The sequence below is a fragment of the Danio rerio genome, chromosome 8, assembly GCF_052040795.2.
Source record: "Danio rerio strain M-AB ecotype USA chromosome 8, GRCz13ab, whole genome shotgun sequence".
NCBI lineage: Eukaryota > Metazoa > Chordata > Actinopteri > Cypriniformes > Danionidae > Danio > Danio rerio.
In genome coordinates, this window is record NC_141028.1 from 2,974,907 (window position 1) to 2,998,165 (window position 23,259).

The following is a 23,259-nucleotide window of genomic DNA, read 5'->3' on the forward strand; positions in this document are numbered from 1 at the left end:
CAATTCATTTATTGAAAGCATTTTGTCCTTTTCCTTTATTTGCTGGTTTGCTTCACTGTCTATAAAAAACAAGAATCGTCTTCAAGGCATCGTTAATTTGTGCTCAAAGATTTTAGGAGTTCCCCTGGGAAGTGTGGCATACTATTACGAACAGCAGGTGTTGAGGATGGCACACACCCCTCTTAAGCAGATATGTTGAGTGGATGCCCCTTAATTGGGCGATGTTTAAGGACAATAAGATGTTCTACAAATCGTTATAAATTTACTTTTATGCCTAAAGCAACTTGGTTATGCAATAAATGTAGTTAATCGATGGATTATTTAAGATTAGTTATTATTATTTATTATTATAGAATTTGTGTGTGTGTGTGTGTGTGTGTGTGTGTGTGTGTGTGTGTGTGTGTGTGTACTTGATGTTAAGTGTTGGTGTTTATTGTGTTAAGTGCGTTATTCTTGTTATATGTGAAGCATCACCATGTCAGAACAAATTCCCCCAGGGGGATTCATAAAGATTTAAACTAAACTAAACCAACCTAAGTACACTGTTAACAATTTTCTGCAGATTCTATACTAACTTACTGGCATCAGATCGCCAGTCACTGACTATAAATCAGTAACAGCAAAAATACTGTATTTACATTTACAGCACATTGATCTTGCTCTATATGTATTTACAGTATTGCATATTTTTACTGTAAAATATACAGTAATTTTTACAATGCAACTTTAAATTAAAGTATCATACTGCATAACATCATATTACAGTTGAGTTCGCCAGTAACTTACTGTAAAACAATTACAGCTTTTTACATTTATAGCACCATTTATCACGCTGTGTACTACTACTGAAAAAAAAATGTTTCAAAGATTCCTTGAATTTACTGAAATTTTTTAAGTGGTTGTAAACAATTTATTTGGGTTGAATTTAAACAAAATAAGTTGAACATTACAAAATTTATTTATGTGTTTAAATTCAACCCAAATATATTGTTTGCAACAATTATTTACAGCATTGTATATCTTTACTGTAAACATGCAGTATTTTTAAAACTGAAACTTAAATTATATTAATAATTGGTAATAATAATAATTGACCTACAGTAAAATAAGGGCTGGATGATATGGCAAAAATTTATATCACGAAATATTTCTTAATTTCGGTCGATACGATATAATTCTGATATTGATATGGACAATATTAAAAAGCCAAGGAAAAACAGCCAAGACTACACACAATGTCTGTACCCACAAATATCTAACATCTAGGCTTTTATAAATGTTTTTATAACTTTAAATAAAACAGGACAAAAAAATGAATGTTCACTTTTTATTTGTATTTAGCCTTTACAAACAAGAAATATCAAATAAAATAATCAATTTTATATCAAAATATAAAAAAAAATCAAAAAAATAAAAATAAATAAATCAAATAAATAAAAAAATAAAATAAAATAAGACTCAGCTTATATATATATATATATATATATATATATATATATATATATATATATATATATATATATATATATATATATATATATATATATATATATATATATATGTATAATATATATAAAGCTATAATTCCTAAATGAATGTCTAATAATTATAGAATATTAATGATGAGGAAAATGACAATAATAGTTACAAGGTGCTGCTTTGAATGTGCTTGAATCCAAGTTATGTGCTATAAAAGGTCTGTTACTTTATGAAAAATAAATGTATGGTTTGCATCAAACAAAAATGAAGCATTTCAGTAAGAAAAGTTTATTTTTGCACTATTGTTTTTAATGCATGTCAGTTTAATAAATAGTATTTCTGCTACAAAACAAACGAAAGATTTGAATAAATCATTCAATTCAACACTGAAAGCTGCAAAACAGCCATCAGTAACTAAATAGAAAAATAATATACATCTCAAGAAGGAACGGATAAAAGAAAGTAGTCTCACTTCTATCACTCTTTAAAAGTATGCTGGGATTGTGTCATTTTAAATGCTCAGTCTCATTATGAGCTGATTTTCATTTTTCTGTGTTTGTGGAATAAAGCAGGCGAGTCAGCCGGCCCAATATACAAGCATGTAGAGCTGGATTTTCACGACCACCACCGGCGCAACACTGCTCTTTGCCATGAGCCGCAGTTTCATATTAAACTTAGTAAAGGCGAGCTTCATTGGCGATGATGTGTACAGTGTTAGATTTTACATTTAGTGGACATTTGGCCGTACACGCAGTGAATGCAACGCATGGAGATTCGGGCACCTTCTCTGAAAACACTCGATTGATCTCAGCTGGCGGATCTACATCCACCATGTCATGATCGCTGTCATCTGCACCTTTTTTGTAAGTTTAAGTGGGGTTTCCAGACCTGTGCGCTTTACACTCTTCAGCCGTTTGCATTTCCCGCGGTCACAAAAGCTCCGTCATCTGATAGTGGAAAGCCTTGAGTGATTGACAGCTAATATGAATCAATATAGCGGCAGGGAAGAGCGATTCAGCACGTTTTAAGGCAAAATCAAAACAGGTCACGCTACAACCATTAATGCAGTCCAACACAATCTCACGACAATTCGTAAGTTTTTCATTAAGTAGCTAATTCGTATGATCTAATTCGTACTATTTAGTACGATTTGCTCATCCCCCAATGACAGTTTGGGGTTTAGGGGTGGAGTTAGGTGCCACGCCTCATTTTTAAAATCGTACGATTTTGTACGACTGAACTCGTACGAATTAGCCACTAAACTGGCAAAACGTAAAATACCCTGCTGAAAAATCCAGCTTAAACCAGCCTAGGCTGGTTGGCTGGTTTTAGCTGGTTGACAAGGCTGGTTTTAGAGGGGTTTTGGCCATTTCCAGGCTGGTTTCCAGCCATTTCCAGCCTGGTCTTAGCTGGTCAGGCTGGAAAATGACCAGCTAAATCCAGCTAAAACCAGCTTGACCAGCCTGGTTTAAGCTGGACATAGCTGGTTTTAGCTGGGCTCCCAGCCTGGCTAAGCTGGTTTTGGCTGGTCATCTCCCAGCCTGACCAGCTAATACCAGGCTGGAAATGGCTGGAAACCAGCCTGGAAATGGCCAAAACCCCTCTAAAACCAGCATGGTCGACCAGCTAAAACCAGCTAACCAGCCTAGGCTGGTTTAAGCTGTTTTTTTCAACAGGACTTACGTTTTCTCGTGAGATCAGGCTGTGCAGTCGCACAAATGCTCCCAAATATATTATGAGGTCACATAGATTTATTTTCGGGCGCATATTTTTATTGAAATACCAGAAATGGGTTTAAAACGCATATTACCAGAGAGAAAACCAACCATGATATATATTGATATTGAATTATTGTCCAGCCCTAAGTAAAATAAATCAATTCACAGTTAAATTCTGTGTAAATTACAAAAATGGTTAACATCGTAAGCAGAGCACATTTTTTTGCAGTGTAGATAAATCAGCAACAGCACATTTGATGCAGCGAGATATATATCATAACCATAAAGGCCTATTCATCCTTAAAAAGACCATTTTTGTCCTTTATAAAAACAAAAACAGAGATACAGAGAATATCATAAAACTGACTGCGACACAAAAGATTCATAAAGATTTCAAAGCATCGTAAAGCTGTGTTAGGAGAGCAGCAATCACTACTTGACACGAGTTAAAAAAGAAAAATCTGATTAAGACTATAATTATGAGTAAACGTCTCCTGACACCAAGAGCATCAAATATAAAATCAGATTAGCTAAAAATAAAGCACACAGAAATAACTAAAAATACAACAGACGTCACACACACACACACAGTCAAAGTGAGTGAGTTCAGAGAAATAAATGTGAGCTTTTTGATCAGATGCTTTGCTTTTATGAATGTGTGGATGGAGACACACGCTTTTAATCCCATAGGAACTGATGAAACGGCTATTTTTACCCGGTGACTGTCAGGACTAACAAACCTACAATAAAGCAGAGCGACAGAAGGACACAGGTAGAAGAAAAACACAATGTGCATTTATTTTCAGAGCATTCTAGTTCTTCAGTACATATGTAAATGACATTTAAAAATACCCCAAAAATGAGACAGAAAAGCAAATTCAGCTTGGTCTGCAATCCCGAATAATACAGAGACTGGGATATTTTAATGACTGGGATATTATGATTTTGATTATTAGTTTTAGATTTTTGTTTTGTTTTTAGACTTTTTAAATGTACATTTTTGCATGCATTTACACAAATAGCTGAGCAATTGAATTGCTTCTAACATTTATCAGAACCAGCATCGGTGTAGTTAGTCGCAAAACAACCATTCATTCATTTTCTTGTCGGCTTAGTCCCTTAATTAATCCGGGGTTGCCACAGCGGAATGAACCGCCAACCAATGAACTGCCAAACCAGCGTTTACGCAGCGGATGCCCTTCCAGCCATAACCCATCTCTGGGAAATATCCACACACACACACACACTCATACACTATGGACAATTTAGCCTACCCAATTCACCTGTAACGCATGTCTTTGGACTGTGGAGGAAACCCACGCAAAGGCAGGGAGAACATGCAAACTCCACACAGAAACACCAACTGGGCCGAGGTTCGAACCAGCGACCCAGCGACCTTCTTGCTGTGAGGCGACAGCACTACCTACTGCGCCACTGCCTCGCCCCTCAAAGCAACCAGTTTCTGTAATTATAATAAAGGCAGATGTTAGCCTATATTTAAGCCACATTTAAGCTACAGTCACAAATTTAGAAGTGACTCAGACTTTAAATTTGACAATCAGATTAGAGCGGTAGTTAAATCTAGCCTTTTTCAATTATGACAACTAGCAAAAATAGAGCAATACCAACAGTTTGAGACAGTTTTCCATGCTTTTGTGACCACTCAGTTAGATTACTGTAATGCACAGTATGTGGGGAACAGCATGGTCAGCTATTGCCCATTTGCAAATGGTGCAAAATGCTGCAGCACGCCTGTTAACTGGTACTCACAAATATGACCACATTTCCCCTATGTTAGCTTCGCTTCATTGGTTGCCAGTGAATTTTAGAATACAGTTTAAGATTCTGGGCGACACAGGCTCAGTGGTTAGCACTGCTGCATGTGTGACTGTGGAGAAAACCTGAACACCTGGAGGAAACCCACGCAAACACGGGGAAAACATGCAAACTCCACACAGAAATGCCAACTGGTTCAGCCGAGGCTTGAACCAGCGACCTTCTTGCTGTGAGGTGATCCTGCTACCCACTGCGCCACCGTGTCACCCCACAACTATACTTATTAACTAATATGGTTTAAACACTATATTTACTCTGAATGAGCATAGTCCTTTTTCATGTGTTATTGCTTTCTTTCTTCTAGACATGCAGCTTTTTGCTTGTAAAGAGATTAGTTCAAGCAGGACTGAAGGTGTCTGTGTTCGTATTGTCTTGTTTCTTCATGCTGTTTTCACTGGAGAGCTCTTTTATTACACCGTAATAGACAGTCACAGTGTGTGTTCCCGCTCGGCCCTGATCTGTCCTGTGTTTGCAGTCGCAGAGCCTCTTGAACGCAGCACGAAACTTCTGCGACATGGCGTTGTAGATGATGGGGTTGACAGCGCTGTTGGTGTAGATGCACATGCGGGAGAACAGCAGGAACCAGGTGTCCAGATATGGCGGATCCAGCAGAGAATTCACCACCACTAGAGTCCGATACGGCAACCAGAGCAGAGCGAAGACAACAACCACCACTGCCAGCATCTGTGTCACCTGATACACACACACACACACACACACACACACACACACACACAAAACATTCACACATATCAATATGTACACACACAAACATATAGAAACATAAGAAAAATCACACACACACACACACACACACACACACACAAAACAAACGCAAAATGGCAAACGTTAAATGCTGCATTTGTTTTATAGGATTTTCATAAGCAGAGACGTTGCATTTATTATTATGCATTTATACTTTATATACTAATAGGAACTATCCTCTCATTCTTCTGTATAGTTAAGAAACTCTGGTGCCATACCATGACTGCTGCAGCAGGTGCAAAATTGCACAGTACCTGAAAATAGTCCCCGTCTCAATAGTATCTATGCAGCCTTTATGATGCAAGCTGAGATTGCATCGCCCAGAGATGCAGTGTTAGACACAATACACTCAATGGAGCTAGTGACATCACTGTGAGGGTTAGGGGTGGGATTAGGTGAGCGCATTAAAAAGCATTGGATGTGTAACAGGTGTTATATTATTTTTATTAATTTCACTCAAAATTCTCCTTGTTATTCATCAATTATTTTTATTTAATTGTGTATTTTCAAAGTTGTTCTTTATATATCTTATATTTCAGAGTTAATGAAATCATAGTTGTGTTTGTTTTCAATGTATTGGTGTATTTTGGAAAATTGCGCGTGGCCCCTTTAAGTGTCATTTTCCGGTTCCGCCTGCTCTCACTCAGTTCGCGGCAAACGCGATTGAGGAGAGGTTGGTGAGCTCCTAAGGAAGGCACATACTCAGCTGTGCCCTTTATTTGCTTTATTCAAACAGAATAAAAGCCTGTTAATTCCCATATGACTGGTTCCTTTCGCCTAAGCACAACACAACGCAGAGTAAAGCGAGGACCGGTCACAGATGCAGCTCAGCTTGCATCTGCACCGAGTCAGCAGCCACATCTAGGATCAATGTGAAGTTAGCATATTTGCAGAGTTGCAGCTGACAAATTGATTAATGCCTGAAATTACCTGTGTAGCAATGGTTGTGAATTGAGCTGTCCCTAATCTAATCGAAGGTGTCATGTCGGTTATATCAATAAAAGTTTGATGAACCAGTTTTCAGGCACTGCATAATAGCATTGCTCCTGCTGCAGCCAGTGTGTTGGCCCCAAAATTCCTTGATTATTACTCCAGAATGAGAGTATAGCTCCTAGCCATATCAGCCTAGAAAATAACAACTTTTCATTTTCCGTCAGTCTTAGTACACAATTCCAACAGAATCATGTCTCGCAGACTCTGTGCGAGACATGATTCTGTTGGAATTGTGTGCTAAGACTGAATAACACTGTGTGAAGTGTGAGGGAAAGTTAGTGTTATTTACCCTACGCAAAGATGAGGCTGTGAAGAGTCAGTGGTTGAAGTTTATTTTTGCAAAAATACCTCAGCATTATAGCCCTAGCCTTGTGCTGTGTTCCCGTCATTTTTCTGACGAGTGCTTCAGCAATCTACACGCTTACAATGGGATCAGAACAGACTATTGATGAATGGGATTTTGTGATGCTGCGTTCACACAGACGTGGAACGCGCGTCAAGCTCGAGTGATTTACATGTTAAGTCAACGCAAACGCGCGAATAGACATCCTGCGGCACAATACGCGCAAATGGCGCAGCGCGAATGGCGCGATGCGAATTGAGCGTTTTGCGCGTTTGACGCGCGAATCACTCGAGCTCGAAAATCTGAACTTCAGCAGACATTCGCGCCGCATTAACCAATCAAGAACTTGCTCTTGTGGGGACGTGATTTTGACGTATCGCCTGTTGTCGGTGTCCCAGGGGAAATCCTCCAGCTGACACCGACAAGAAGATCATCAAACTGGGCTTGGCTCAGCCAGAAGCACCTCTGAAAGCCTTCGTCAGCCAGGTTCAGTTTCTGGAGGAGTTGATGAGCTCACAGAGCTGGATGCATCTTTGAAAGCATGTAGTGGCCCTAAACGTATCGACGCTGTTTATCATCCTTCATAAAGCACATAAACACTGTTATTTTCTTCATAAAATCCATGTTAGCCATTTAGCTATGAAGCTAGAGTCACGGGGCAGACAGAAGCCCTGCCCATCACGCGAATCCGCGTCTGTTCTGAAGTGAATTTGACACGCGAATGAAGCGGATTTGATGCGCGAATGAAGTGAGTAAACTCAAATGTTCGCGCGGCTATTTACGGGCGAATAGCTTGATTTATCCGCGCATTCCGCGTCTGGTGTGAACACAGCATTAGAGCTTGACAGGAACTTTACTCAGTTCATGGATCAGTTTCTTCCTCCATTTCATAAGTGTAAGTAAGTGCGATTAAAATAGCTGCGTCCTTGTTTTCTCTAGCTTGCAAATTATGTATTTAATTATGTTTTGTTACTTGTAACCGCTTGTACTGTATCTGGTTACTCTATATTCTCATATCGCTTCTAAAACCACGTTAAAAACGGGACACATGCAGCTTTGTTTACGGATTTAAACGCGTTTGTGAGCTCACAATCTACTGCTGTTTGACGTTGCTATGGCCACCGTCAGCTGTTCCTACACATGTGCGGTGGTCAAGTTTTAAAATAGTTCAGCTTTTGCTTCTATGAGGAGTAATACTGAATGTGTGTCGTGGTTAAGAATAGGGCGATATGCTGGAGTTAAACTGCATTGCTTTAATGCACTCCTGCACAGGGTTCACACATACACTCTGAACCAGCTCTGAACCAGCCTAGGCTGGTTTTAGCTGGTTGACCAGGCTGGTTTTACAGGGGTATTGGTCATTTCCAGGCTGGTTTCCAGCCATTTGCAGCCTGGTCTTAGCTGGTAAGGCTGGAAAATTACCAGCCAAATCCAGCTAAAACCAGCTTGACCAGCCTGGTTTAAGCTGGACATAGCTGGTTTTGGCTGGACTCCCAGCTTGGCTAGGCTGGTCAAGCTGGTTTTAGCTGGTCATCTCCCAGCCTGACCAGCTAAGACCAGGCTGGAAATGGCCAAAACCTCTCTAAAACCAGCCTGGTCGACCAGCTAAAACCAGCCTACCAGCCTAGGCTGGTTTAAGCTGGATTTTTCAGCAGGGTGATTGAACCTTGCTTGCATCACCATTTGCAAAATTAAGCTGCAATTTGGACCCAACCCTTGTTGCCAGCCCAACTCAATACACACACAGACCTGTTTTCTGGAGGATGCTGCTCTGTTGGGTTTGCAGTTCACTTTTAGCGAGTTTTGCCGTCTGCCCTGTTGAGCCGTAAATCTCTGATTGGAGATGTTGGATGATGGCGGATCTCGAAACAAGATCCTGGCAATCAAACCATACAGAACCAAAGCCACGAGCAGAGGAACCACATAAAACAGTGTGAAGTCCATAAAATATATGGGCATGTAGAGACTCCTGGACACCCGATATCCACACCGGACCACGACACCATTAGAATAAACAGTCTCCTCAGTGTCCACCAGGAAAAACCACATGATGCAGTATATAGCTGTGAAGATCCACACACAGGCGATGATCTTTTTGGCTCTGGATACGGTGCAGATGAGTTTGGCTTTGATGGAGTGGCAGATTGCAATATATCGTTCAATAGTAAAGGCTGTGATGGAGCAGGAGGATACATTGATGCCCAGGTATTGCAGATATGTGATGCAAACACATCCGGTGTACCCATAAATCCACGAAGAGGTGACTTCTGAAATATTTGGCAACCCGGCGGCCATCAGAACGGTCAGATCGGCTACTGCTAGACTCACCAGGTAGCAGTTGGTGGCGGTCATCATATGCTTGCTTTGGATCACCACCAGAACCACCATGATGTTCCCAGCGATTCCCACTCCACAGATGAGTAAAGACAATGATATGGTGACCAGCTGGACTTCCAGAGAGTTCTCCGGCTTTGAGGAAAGAGTTGGAATGATGGTGGAGTTTATGTTGGGATCTGCCGAAGTGCTGTTGGACATGGTGGAGATTTTTAGGATGCTCTTATTTAAACAACAATCCTGAAGGTTAGAAAGAAAAACATGAGAAAAATGCATAACAAGATCATCAACATTATAAGCTGAATTATTAGATTTATGCATTTTTAAATAGTATAATAGGGTGACATGGTGGCTCAGTGGTTAGCACTGTGGCCTCACAGCAAGAAGGTCGCTGGTTCAGTTGGCATTTCTGTGGAGTTTGCATGTTCTCCCCATGATGGCGTAGGTTTTCTCCAGGTGCTCCGGTTTCCCCCTTAGTCCAAACACATGCACTATAGGGGAACTGAAGAAACTAAATTTGCCGTAGTATGTGTGGTGAAGGGCTGCATGGTGGCGCAGTGCGAAGCATGTTCGCCTCAAGGCAAGAAGGTCGCTGATTTGAGCCTCGGCTGGGTCAGTTAGCTTTTCTGTGTGGAGTTCCTCCGGGTGCTCCGGTTTCCCCCACAAGTTCAAAAACATGGTATAGGCAGGGCTCAATTTGTGCCGGAACACTCAGGATCCGTCACCTCTGAAATCTCATTTTACCAATCCCCCTCTTCACCCGTCCGCTGTTCACTTTCACTTTCTTCCATAACTCCCCAACACTCTTCACTTAAATACTTAAAGAATTACCATATTTTATCCATAACCTTCTGAAGAGAAAAAAATAGTCGTCTATACCATATATAGTTACTATAGTAGCTTATAGTTACTACTTCTATTGGATTGCAACCCCTGGGGTAATTACATTGTATTAAAGACACAGCAATAGCGTCAGATGCAGCAGATTTCATAACACCCGGTTAAATTTGTGGCCCATTTCCAGCTCTCATACATTAAAAAAATTAAAAGAAGACTGAATGGACTTGGGTCCATTGGTGTGTGTGCGCCATTGCATGCAAGGTTTCTGTATTTATAACCAACTCAGAGTATATTGGGGGTCGCGACTCACTGGCATTGTCATTTTGGGGGTCGTGGCCTGAAAAGTTTGGGAAGCCCTGGCTTAACCTACGTCCGCGTCACCCCTCCGATATCCAACGCCTAGATATTACCACCCCGTGCCTCTACTTTCATGCTCGACACCTAGGCTATACATCCTTGGGTAGCATGCCGGACCCGTTACCCCGATCTGTTCCAGGACCTTGTGATTCACAAATTAAGCAGTGTTTATAGAGTGAAGGAACTATGACGTCACCTTGTAGGCGAATCGGCTGCTAGCATAAAACTGGTTCCCTCGATAAAATCCCTATAGAATTTTCCCATAGGCTTTTCGAAGATTGCGAATAACAAGCTCTGTGTTCAAACACTGATCATTACACTTACACGTTTTGTCCAGCCGGATAATCCTCACACCAAAATACAACTTTGAGCACTTTTGCATCTTAAATACAAACGCAAAAACTGAATTATAATCATGTGTATAATCATATCAACAAGACCAGACGTGCGCAAAGCAACCGTGAATAAAAGGTCTGTCCAGTTTGCTAGCATCATCAATCCTCATCAAATGTGATCAAGAGTGAGTTTTACAAGTTTAACATGATTTAAAACAGTGCACGTGTGTAGTGAAGTAGTGAATTCACTTCAGCTTTACTAGAAACGGGTGGGCAGGGAGGACTAGCCTTAAAGGCGCAGTACAACAAAACCGCTACCCCATGCTAAAAGGTATAAAAGAGAAACTTATAAAAAATATAATAAAAAATAATCTGATGGGTGTTTTGAGCTGAAACTTTACAGACACATAAAATACTTATCTTAAATCTGAAAAAAGGGGTAACCTAGGTGCCCTTTAAATCATATGTTGATTTCATTTTTTTAACTTCCATTTAATTGATAAAGTTATTTTTTTATTAGTAAAATGTTGTTTATATGTTGTTGTTTTTTGAGTTATTTAAGTAATTATTTTGACAAATTAAAGAATCAAAATCCTCCAAGTTGAGTTTTATGTTAATGTATTCTTTTTCTTTTTAGCTTAGTCTCTTTTTATTAATCTGGGGTCGCCACAGCGGAATGAACCGCCAACTTATCCAGCATCACTGGGAAACATCCATACACTACGGACAATTTAGCTTACCCAGTTCCTCTACAGCACATGTGTTTGGACTGTGGGGGACACCAGAGCACCCAGAGGAAACCCACATGAACACAGGGAGAACATGCAAACTGGGTCTGACTGACCCAGCAGAGACTCGAACCAGCGACCTTGCTGTGAGGCCACAGTGCTAACCTCTGAGCTTGAGCCAAATACATTTGTACATACAATTCAACATCCAGATTTATTGACTAACTGGATCTCTGTTTATTGGTTATCATATTTTTTTTTTTCATATTTATTTTGTGTTGTCACTTTATGTACACTGGAAGCTTCTGTAGCCAAAACAAATTCCTTGTTTGTGTGAAGCACACTTGGCAATAAAACTGATTCTGAATATATAAAATATATTTTAGAAAGTTTGAGATAAATCATAAAAAATGCATAGCAGCATCCTTTACAATATCACCAGCAAAATTATTAGGATTTCGGCCTTTAATATACATTTTCCTTAATATACTATAAACATATATTGTTATACATTGTATATGCGATTTTTACATTTTGTAAATATTTTATTTTATTTCATCTGCCCTCAAAATAAATGAGGTTGTAAGCTGAAGCTTTAGCTTTTTCACACATACAGAACAACAATTATTTATTTTAGTAAATTACATTAAAATAAAGTTTGCAAAATGAACACATTTATGACAACTGTTATACCCTAAAAGGGTCAAATCAACCAAGATTTGGGTTAGAATAAACCCAGTTGTTTTTTAAATGTATTTTCATATATTATCAATTTTTGTAGAACCCATCTTTACACATTTTAGAGCAGATTAATGAAATGTGACTCACAGTGATGTTTTCTGATCCTCCAGCTGACGGATCTTCAGTTTTAGGTGTTTTGTTCTCCAGATCTGCAGCAGAATCAGCTTCAGTCCTCTTCCTCTCTCCTCCTCTTCTTTACTCACTGACAGAGAATCACTATCCTGCATCTCTCATCATTCGCATCTAAAGCTTTGTGTTTGGTAGTTAAAGACATACGGTTGAAGCCGAAATTATTCACCCTCCTGTGATCCTGTTACACATATTTCCCAGATGATGTTTAACAGAACAGTTTTCACAGTATTTCCTATAATATTTGTTCTTCTGGAGAAAGTCTTATTTGTTTTATTTCGGCTGGAATAAAATCAGTTTTTAATTGTTTTAAACCGTTTTAAGGTCAATATTATTAGCCCCTTTAAGCTAAATATTTTTTTCGATAGTCTACAGCAGTGGTTCTCAAAGTGGGGGTCGGGACCCCCCGAGGGGTCGCGGGGCAATGAAGGGGGGTCGCCTGGTGATTTCCAAAAATCTATTTTTATTAAACCATAAGAATTAACTTATTTTATCCATAACTATATTGAAAATAAAAATAGTAGTTTATAGTTACTATATACTATATAGTTACTATAGTAGCTTATAGTTACTAGTTCTATTGCAGGGGTGTCCAAACTACGGCCCGCGGGCCATCTGCGACCCGCAATCAGTTTTGTGGCGGCCCGCGAGGCTTTTTATAAATATCAATAGAATCTGGCCCGCTATACAAAAATGAACGTAATTCAATAAATAACCACCGGGTATTACATGCATTCAATTAAGCAGCAGTTCTTGTTATGATCTATCTATCTATCTATCTATCTATCTATCTATCTATCTATCTATCTATCTATCTATCTATCTATCTATCTATATATATATCTGTCTGTCTGTCTGTCTGTCTGTCTATCTATCTATATACACACAGTTGAAGTCTGAATTATTAGCCCCTCTTTGATTTATTTCTTCTTTTTTTAAATATTTCCCAAATGATGTTTAACAGAGCAAGGACATTTTCACAGTATGTCTGATAATATTTTTTCTTCTGGAGAAAGACTTATTTGTTGTATTTCGGCTAGAATAAAAGCGGTTTAAATTTTTATGAACCATTTAAGGTCAAAATTATTAGCCCCTTAAGTCTTCAGAACAAACCATTGTAATAAAATAACTTGCCTAATTACCTTAACTTGACTAGTTAACTTGATTAGAAGTGTCTTAAAAATATCTAGTCAAATATTATTTACTGTCATCATGGCAAAGATTATTAGAAATGAGTTACTAAAACTAATATGTTTAGAAATGTGTGGAAAGAAATCTTCTCTCCGTTAAACAGAAATTGGGGAAAAAAATAAACGGGGGCTAACAATTTAGGGGGGCTAACAATTCTGACTTCAACTGTATATATATATATATATACATATACATATACATATATATGCGTGTCTGTGTGATGTATGTAAAATTTGGCCCGCGACAACGTTGTTTTTTTTGCATCTGGCCCTCGGCCCAAAAAGTTTGGACACCCCTGTTCTATTGGATTGCGACCCCTGGGGTAATTACATTGTATTAAAGACAGCAATAGCGGCAGATGCATTTTCATTTAATAACATCAGGTTATACTTTCTGGCACATTTAAAGCACTGACACAAATTTAATTGGTGTGTCTGCGTCATTGCATGAAAGGTTTCTGTATTTATAACCACCTCAGAGGATATTGAGGGTCGCGAGTCACTGGCATTGTCATTTTGGGGGTCGCGGGCTGAAAAGTTTGGGAACCCCTGCTCTACAGAACAAACCACTGTTACACAATAACTTGGCTTAAGCAATATTTGCTTTGGATTGTCCACCGCTGTTATTGTAATAGAATGACTTGCCTAATTACTCTAACTTAAACCTGATTAACCTAGTTATGTCACACCCTCGGCTCGTTCCTGCTCTCCCAATCAGCGTTCTCCCTCGCCAATCATCTCTAATTACCTGTACCTGCACTCACAAGACACCTTAAAGTTGGAGTGGCATGGTGGCTCAGTGGGCAGCACTGTCACCTAACAGCAGGAAGGTCGCTGGTTCGAGTCCCAACTGGGTCAGTTGGTGTTTCTGTGTGGAGTTTGCATGTTCTCCCCGTGTTGGTGTGGGTTTCCTCCGGGTGCTCCGGTTGAATAAACTGAGTTGGTCGTAGTGTATGTGTAAAATGAGAGTGTATGGGTGTTTGCCAGTACTGGGTTGCAGCTGGAAGAGCATCCTCTTCGTCAAACTTATGCTGGATAAGTTGATGGTTCATTCTGCTGTGGCAACCCCTGATTAATAAAGGGACTAAGCCGAAGGAAAACGAATGCTTGGTTGGGTTTATCCATATTTGACCCAATGCTGGGTTAAAACAACAGCATTTAAAAAGAAAACAAATGTAATGCTGTGGTTTATTATGCTTTTAAGGTGGCATTATCCCTTTTTCTACAATAGTAAAGCACATGATGAGCTGACAGTAAACTCTTCCAGCCACAAGAGGTCACCATCTCATACTTTCTGCTTCTCATCATCTCATGAACAGAGCACAAAAATGCTGAATCTGCCCAACTAGTATATGTAAAGCAGGGGTGTCCAAACTCGGTCCTGGAGGGCCGGCGTCTTGCAGATTTAGCTCCAACTTGCTTCAACACACCTGCAAGGATGTTTCTAGAATGGCTAGTAAGAGCTTGATTAGCTAGCCCAGGTGTGTCTGATTGGGGTTGGAACTAAACTTTGCTGGACACTGGCCCTCCAGGACCGAGTTTGGACATGCCTTCATTGCATTACATGCTTTGTTTTCGGCCATCTTAGAAGTTTTTAGAAATTTTCCTGCAATAATGAAATTGCCACATTAGTATTAGGCATTGCATGGAGGCAGATTTGGCCTTGGTTTATTGACACAGACACTACATAAAAGAAAATGTCAAAAAGGCTTTTGGACAGCATGAGTGTTTGGGTGGGCTGGTGAACATCTTGACTTTATTTTAAAATAATTGAATTTAATGTGAATGAATTATTTATTAGCTTTATCAAGCAAGGAACCATGTATAGTAACAAAGTCTTGTAAACCCTCAGTAGCACTCCATGATTCTGAGGTATTTCAATGAGTGCCCAACAAAGGGTTAATATGCAAAACATTCCTTGTAAATGTTGAAAATTATTTTCTTGTAAATTACTTCACGATGTCACATGCAAGTAAAAAAAAAATTGGGCATGTGAAACTAGAATATATAAAAAAAACACCAATATTAAAAATAAGCGATCAGATTTGGAGTTGAAGGATGGGCAGTTTATGAACTGCTGTTGTGGCTCCAGGTTATTCAGCCTGTTTTTCTGATCTATGTGTGCTTGTGACAGGTACTGTAGTTAAAGAACAATTCTGTCAGTATATAAAGCTCAACCTGTACACAGCACTTGCTCTTAATGTAATTGTATGTTCAAGCTTTTGATATAATTTTGTATATAAGCTCATACATGGCCATACTGAACATCAGATATCCATATGGGGTGCTGCATTCTGACTGGCTCAAAAGAGTTATTCGGTTTTCTAGATATGTCTCCAGCTCTTCCTTCAGTGTAAATCTGAGAGATTATTTAGACTAATTTATAATTCACAAGAAGATTTTTTGAGTGAAAGTAACAGTGTGCATTCACTGGGGAAAAAGACTGAAGAATGAGCTATATGGAAAAGAGGAGGTACTCATAGCTTTAGCATATTCACATGATTAACTGAGTTTTGTATGAAGTGCTTGTGTTGAACACTTGTGAGAGTATGTCTGGTTTGTGAACAGACCTGTAGTTCTTGTTCATCATTATGAGTCATTTGTACTGAATGAGTCCGGTTGTGCTTGTGAGAACTGAAGTGAGTTTTCTGACCATCGTTCTTGTAGTATTGTTTCAGGTTTAGTTGGATAATGATTAGTCAGGGAACAGGGTACATTATAATGGCTGAGATATTGATGATCTTGAAGTCAAACTCAAGGTTTAGCTGAAACTGATCATTTCTTCAATCAGCATCTCTAGAAACTCCTCAATGTAATCTAGAACACAAGCAAACAGATCACACCGGATAACAAAGTACAGATTACTGATTAGCTTAAGTTTACAGGGTTTGGTTATCATGTCTTTGTGATATTCAGTGATGTCTAGTTGTACATTACAGAAGCTTCTGGAAGGACTAAATGATAGCTACATTAGCTATGTTTCCATCCAAAAATGCGAATAAACTTTTTGCGCAAAACTGGATTATCGCATAAAAGTTAATAATGCGAATAAAGCATCATTTCCATCCAACGAGTCAAAGCGAAATAAAAAAAAGGCGCCAAATATCAACAGTAAAACCTGCATTTGCTGCAGTAGGAGAAGCTGCATCAATCTTTTCTAAATGAATGCGCCTCAGAAGACAATCCTGACCTGCAGTGAGCGCGCAGTGGCGTTTGAAGGTGTCAGACGCGGAGCACAGGCGCTCTTGATACTGGAGGTCATTAATAATATAATAACACTAATACTGAAATGGTAAGGCGTTTTATAATGACCAAAACAACATTTCAGATGTTTTATAATGTGCTCAGCCTGACATTTTGTCCATTCACACACATTTTAAGCATCACATGATCTCTTTTAACAAAATCACATGACCTTTTTTAATGCGCATGCTGGAGTTTGTGCGGTAAAAGTGTTTCCATCGCAGTTTATGCGCATCTTTTCTTATCGAATAAACAGTTTATCCCACTCAGTTAGGTGCGTAAGTTTTTTATGCGCATTTTCAAAATTTACTGTTTTTCTTTTTTTTATGCGAATTTGCAAAATAGGTGGATAGAAACATAGCTATTGACATTTTTTGAATGTACTCACCCATGTTACCTATACAGGCTCAGAGTCAGCAGGGAGAACACAACCAGCTGGAGTGGGATCAGTGACAGGATGAAGTCTGGTTTCAGCAGTACTGAAACTGATTAAGCAAAAAGTAATTTCACAAAAACAAATTAAGTGCACTTTCACTTCTATCAATGAACTTGATTCATTATACTTTCCAGTAAAACAATGTCCAATTTCTTAAAGCCTGAAGAAGATGTATACATTAAACACTAATTCCTGTCCAAACACATTATTATTAATGGCACAGAATGACATCAGCTGCCAGTACACTGGGATTTCCAGTATGGAGGAGATTCAACATCTGAATTGCCATGGCTCAAACACTTTTAGACGATGGAAAACAATTTTAAAGAACAGCTCACTCCTCCCATGAACACTACAGCAGGAAGCCTACAACCAGCTTCTTTCCCCATGGAACTGCAGAGTGAATGGTTTGAAGACCTTTGACCAGCTCCTCTTGATGAGGAACCATGGAGTGAGGGATTCAACCTCAGTGTGACCTACTCAGACCAGACCTGCAGCTTCTTCAAGACGCACGTCCATTCTTGACCAGCTCCTCTCGATGAGGAACTTCAGAGTGACCGATTCAGGTCCAGTGGTTAATAAAATAGGTAAATAAAGGCACACTAAATACGTAATTAACTTTATTCAACCCAAGCTCATTCTGGAAACGTAGCCCCGCGGACGTTTCTGGAGACCGCGATTTACGTGGCCAGAGGTACGTAAAGGCCGCGTTTAGTTTTTTTCGAGCGAACGCCGCGGGGCGGTGTGGCGCCGCTCCGCTCCTCCTCTTTGCGCTCGCCGGCGACGGCTCGCCTCCGAGTGGAGGGCTTTCCCGATGCAATCAGTTTGTCCGCTTAGCTCACAGCGTTGCGCCAGCAGAGTCCGGGGAATAGCAGGTTCCGGAAATCAGGTAAGACGAAAAACGTAATCCAAAAAATAAGGGCGAGAACACCGCGGGATCCGAAAAAACGGTCGAAATCGAAGACGAGGGCTTTTCCTTTATTTTTTCTGGATGGCTTTTTCACTCGGGTTTAGGGAAGGAGGAGGAGGAGGAGAAAGAGGAGGGCGGCCGTGTCGGCCGATCCGGCGGCTTTTCGCGCGAGAACGGCGCGGGCGCGAATGGCGCGGGCTCCCTAGAGGCGCCCGAGACGCGAAAAAGCGACAGACAGCGCTTCTTTACCCATGGAACTGCAGATCGATCTGTTTCAACATGCCCTATGACCAGCTTCACTCGACAAGGAACCATGGATTGACAGGTCGAGAGCCAACGTCCTTTGATCAGCTTCTCTCGATGAAGAACCGTGGAGTGACGGGTTGAGAGCCAATGTCCTTTGCTCAGCTTCTTTCGAATAGGAACCACGGATTGATGGGTTAAGAGCTAACCAGATTACTGGCGTTCCTGGACCACTAATGTGGCCGTCGTCTTCCCCAGGGCATGAGCAGCTGATTTAATGGTCATGAGAGCATAATCGGTAGCCGTGCGGAGCTCAGGCAGCAAGCCCGGGGGAAAACCGCCCTCCTGCATCTCGGCTAGCTTCTCGGCTTGGTAGCGTTGATAGGTGGCCATAGCGTGCAGAGCGGAGGCGGCCTGGCCCGCAGCAGTGTAGGCCATGAGAGACTCAGATAATCTGCACTCCTTGGAAGGGAGTTTGGGCGAATCTCCACGAGTGAAACGGCTAGCATGCTCCACCTGGGGAATCACCTTATATCCCCTGGCCGCTCCGTCATCGAGGGAGGTGAGAGCAGGTGTGCGTGAGGACCGAGCAGAAAAAGGTAGCCTCCATGCCTGCGTGAGCTCTCTGTGTACCTCTGTAAAGAAGGGGACGGGGGGTCTAGAAGGCTTCGCCTTTTTCTTCTCCCCCACCGTAGCTCCCGTCTAAGCAGTCTGGTCGCGGTTCTGGGGGAAAAGCCATCTCCAGCCCCACGGCCGAAGCAGCTCGGGATAACACGGCTAACATGTCCGATTCCAGATCCGTAACCACACTGACAACCCCGGAGGGTGGCAGAGGGTCTGGACCTTCCTTGGAGCATGTCAACCCGCCTTCCGATGCAGTGATGGACATCACGCCCCCGGCGCTCACACTCGAAGCAGAGTTCACTGAAGAGGAGCGAGGGATCCGCGGGCCCAAAGGTGATGGATTAGCCCCCACTGTAACCCTCAGGCCTGCCTGAGTGCTAACCCCACTTTGCGGGGAGCAGCAGGGGTGACTTGCCCTAATAAAAGAGCTCAACGCGACCTCAGTTGCGCAACAGTCAAGCCATCGCAATGCAGGCAAGAACTGTCTGTGAGCACCACATCAACATGTTGGACCCAAACATGCGACGCAATACTCGTGCCTGTCATCCGGGGCGAGGAAACCACCGCATCCAGAAACGGAAGGTCGAAACGACATCTTTAATAAGACGCGTTGTACGATTGTGTGCTCTCTTAGGGAATTCTGCTCTTTCAAAAAAACTGCTCTTTCAGATCGCCAGCGAAACGCCAAGGGGACGGAAAACCCAGCTAGACCGGTTGAGAGCAAACGCCCTTTGATCAACGTCTTTCGAAAAGGAACCACAGATTGATAGGTGGAGAGCCAAACGCCCTTTGACCAGCTTCTCTCGATGAGAAGCCGTGGAGTGACTGGTTGAGAGCCAACGTCCTTTGACAAGCTTCTCTTGACAAGGAACTGCAGATTGACAGTTCAAGAGCCAACGTCCTTTGACCAGCTCTTCTGAATCTGAAACTGCACAACGACAGATTCAGGTCCAACAGTAAATAAAGGCACACTCTAAAGACATGATTAACTTTTTATTTTGGTTATGATCAAGTTACACTCCAGTGACCAAGCTTCTTCGCTGATGGAACCAATGGTCATCGGACACACTTCTTTCCTCATGTAACTGCATGGTGTTCGCTTTGAAGATGAGCCGTTCGAAACACGGGGTGACCAGTTTAAAGACAACATTGTCTGACCAGCTTGTCTTTCTGTAGAAACACAGTGAGACAGAGTCAAAGACAATATCACCTGCCTGGCTTTTCTTGCTGGGAAACACATTCTACTTTGGCAGTATCAAATTGGTGGCTTCTCCTGTTGAGTGATTTAAGTTTAGGCGGTCTCTAATGAATTTTGAGAACAGAATTAGCCTGTTCGATCCAGCTGAACTTTGGTAAAAATATTTCAACCAATTCCGATATACCTGAACGAATTTTGGCAATGGCTGAAGACATCTTGTACAAGGTTTGAACATTACGCAGCATGTCGAATGTGTTTCCTGACACCCCAAACAAGAACAGAACACGCGCTGTTCAGCTTCTCTTAACTAAGAATCACGGAGTGAGGCCTTCAGGACCAACACGCGTTGATTAGCTTTTCTCCACGAATAATCACGGAGTGAGGTTCTCGAGGCCGATGCGTGCTTAGAGGTTTCTTTTTGCGAATAATCACGGAGTGAGGTTCTCGAGGCCGATGCGTGGTTAGCGGTTTCTCTTTGCGAATAATCACGGAGTGAGGTCCTCAGGGCTGCTGTGTGTTGATCGGTTTCTCTCCACGAATAATCCGAGCAATGATTCTCTTGATGAATGCAGGTTATTTAGAAAGCTGGTTTCAGTCGAGCTGCGTCCCTCGCTGTGGAAAACCTGAACAAAACAGTCGGGTTTTATACAGTGTCCTTCCAGCTTGAAGGATTTTGATTGGACAGAAGAATGCGAGTGTCTGACGGAAGTGTTATGAAAGACTAAGGAGGAATTCCAGTACTAAAACTAAATTACTTTCATTTCATTTGAAAAACACCAGTTACAGGAAACCTGTTTTGTACTTTCTGTTTGGGTGTGGCTGTTTTTATTCTGCAACAAACCATCTTGAAAAAAAAAAAAAAAAACTAAACTAAAACACAAACTATTTAAACATTTCACAAGGTTACCATGCAAAACAATCATTGGCTTCTGTGAATTGCATTTACAAAAACAACTTTGGTCTAGTTTGGTTTGTTTAATGTAATCACCTGATCAAAAGTACACCTTTACTGTCCCAAATTTAAAAATAGAAGAAATCAGTTCTGACTGAAGTGCTTGTGTTGAACACTGGATAGAGAGAGACTGGTTTATAAACAGAAGGTTTTATACTGGGATTCAGAACAGACCTGTAGTACTTGTTCATCATTATGAGTCATTTGTACTAAATGAGTCAGGTTGTGCGTGTGAGAACTGAAGTGTGTTTTCTGATAATCGTTCTTGGAGTATTTTTTCAGATTTAGTTGAATAATGATTAGACAGAAAATTGGGTGGATGTTGTTACACAGATTGTGTACTAATCTTAGTCGATTTTAGTGTTTCTGGTACATTATATTGGCTGAGAGCTGAAACGTATTTCTTATCAGCTCAATTATTCTGTATTCAAAAAAGAAACACTGGCTTTGGTTTGGGCATTGCAGCAGTTTAACGTGTAAACTGGCAGCAGTTTCATTCCAGTTGAAGTCTTTTCAGATCCTAATCCACCCACATTCTTAAAATCGGACTTTTAAGGATTTGTTACAACCTCCTGGCTCAAGAATGAAGTAACAAAACCAAATAAAGATCCAAACCAGAAAATCAAATCAATTTAAATAGATTTAATAAAAAAAAAGAATTGAAATGACACATAAACATAAAGAAATTAAAACAAAAAAAAAACTATTAAGCTAAGAGAAAATGATGAACGCCCGCAGCCCAATTCTCTGGGTCTTTATCCAAACGTACATCACAAGTGTGACCGGTCCTTGCTTAACCAGCCTAGCAAAGCTGGGAGTCCAGCCAAAACCAGCTATATCCAGCTTAAACCAGGCTGGTCAAGCTGGTTTTAGCTGGATTTGGCTGGTCATTTTCCAGCCTGACCAGCTAAGACCAGGCTGGAAATGGCCAAAACCCCTCTAAAACCAGGCTGGTCAACCAGCTAAAACCAGCCTAGGCTGGTTTAAGCTGGATTTTTCAGCAGGGAATTAACAGGCTTTTATTCTGCATGAATAAAACAAACAAATGGCAAAGCTGAGTATGTGCCTTTCTTAGGAGCTCACCAACCTCTCCTCAATAGCGTTTGCCGCAAACTGACATAAATCAGGTTGAAGTGTGTTTAACATACACCAAAACAAAAGAGAGAAACATTATACATAAATTTTAAAAACAAAACAGAATCATAAACACATATGTAAACACATACCTGCATGAATAAAACCAACAAATGGCAAAGCTGAGTATGTGCCTTCCTTAGGAGCTCACCAACCTATTAGTAAAAGGGATAATTCTCACTACAAAGCTTGCACATTCATGCTTATAAACTTTACCCACAATACATGCCTCATATACATTCAACCTCTCATACATGTTTAAACATCAATGTAATGCAATTTAGAACAACGTTACATTTGTTATTATGATAAACAACACTTATATGCTATATTTTAACCGGAGCTTCAGTAAAACTCACCTCTCCTCAATCGCGTTTGCCACGAACTGAGCGAGAGCAGGCGAAACCGGAAAACGACACTTAAAGGGACCACGCGCAATTTTCCAAAATACACCAATACATTGGAAACAAACACAGCTATGATTTCATTAACTCTGAAATATAAGATATTTAAAGAACAACTTTTAAAATACACAATTAAATAAAAATAATTGATGAATAACAAGGAGAATTTTGATTGAAATTAATAAATACAATATAACACCTGTTACACAAGCAACACTCCGCACCTAGTCCAAAAATCAAACAGTGTGAATGAAAGTAAAGAAAAGTGAGTCTAAAGTACAATAAAGTAAATGTTACTGTTTAGCTTTAGTTAGTGTTTAGTTACAG

General features: G+C 40.6%; 1 protein-coding gene across 9 annotated transcripts; it reads right to left on the minus strand.

The window, feature by feature from the left end:
* Window positions 1-3,970: 3,970 nt before the first annotated feature.
* LOC101883748 (thyrotropin-releasing hormone receptor) lies at window positions 3,971-22,915 on the minus strand. 9 transcript variants are annotated; one of them, XM_087264139.1, is made up of 7 exons: window positions 22,888-22,915; window positions 22,621-22,683; window positions 17,420-17,516; window positions 16,504-16,605; window positions 12,557-12,718; window positions 8,884-9,658; window positions 3,971-5,726 (listed from the first exon to the last, which is right to left on the minus strand). In XM_087264139.1, the coding sequence occupies exons 5-7, from the start codon at window positions 12,694-12,696 to the stop codon at window positions 5,370-5,372; spliced, it is 1,272 nt and encodes a 423-aa protein (XP_087120265.1). In that variant the 5' UTR covers window positions 12,697-12,718; window positions 16,504-16,605; window positions 17,420-17,516; window positions 22,621-22,683; window positions 22,888-22,915; the 3' UTR covers window positions 3,971-5,369. The 9 variants fall into 9 exon arrangements, with proteins under 9 accessions (XP_087120265.1, XP_087120270.1, XP_087120264.1 ...); XM_087264144.1 differs by having other exon boundaries at window positions 8,884-9,708; XM_087264138.1 differs by having other exon boundaries at window positions 16,359-16,605.
* Between the last annotated feature and the right edge of the window lie 344 nt (window positions 22,916-23,259).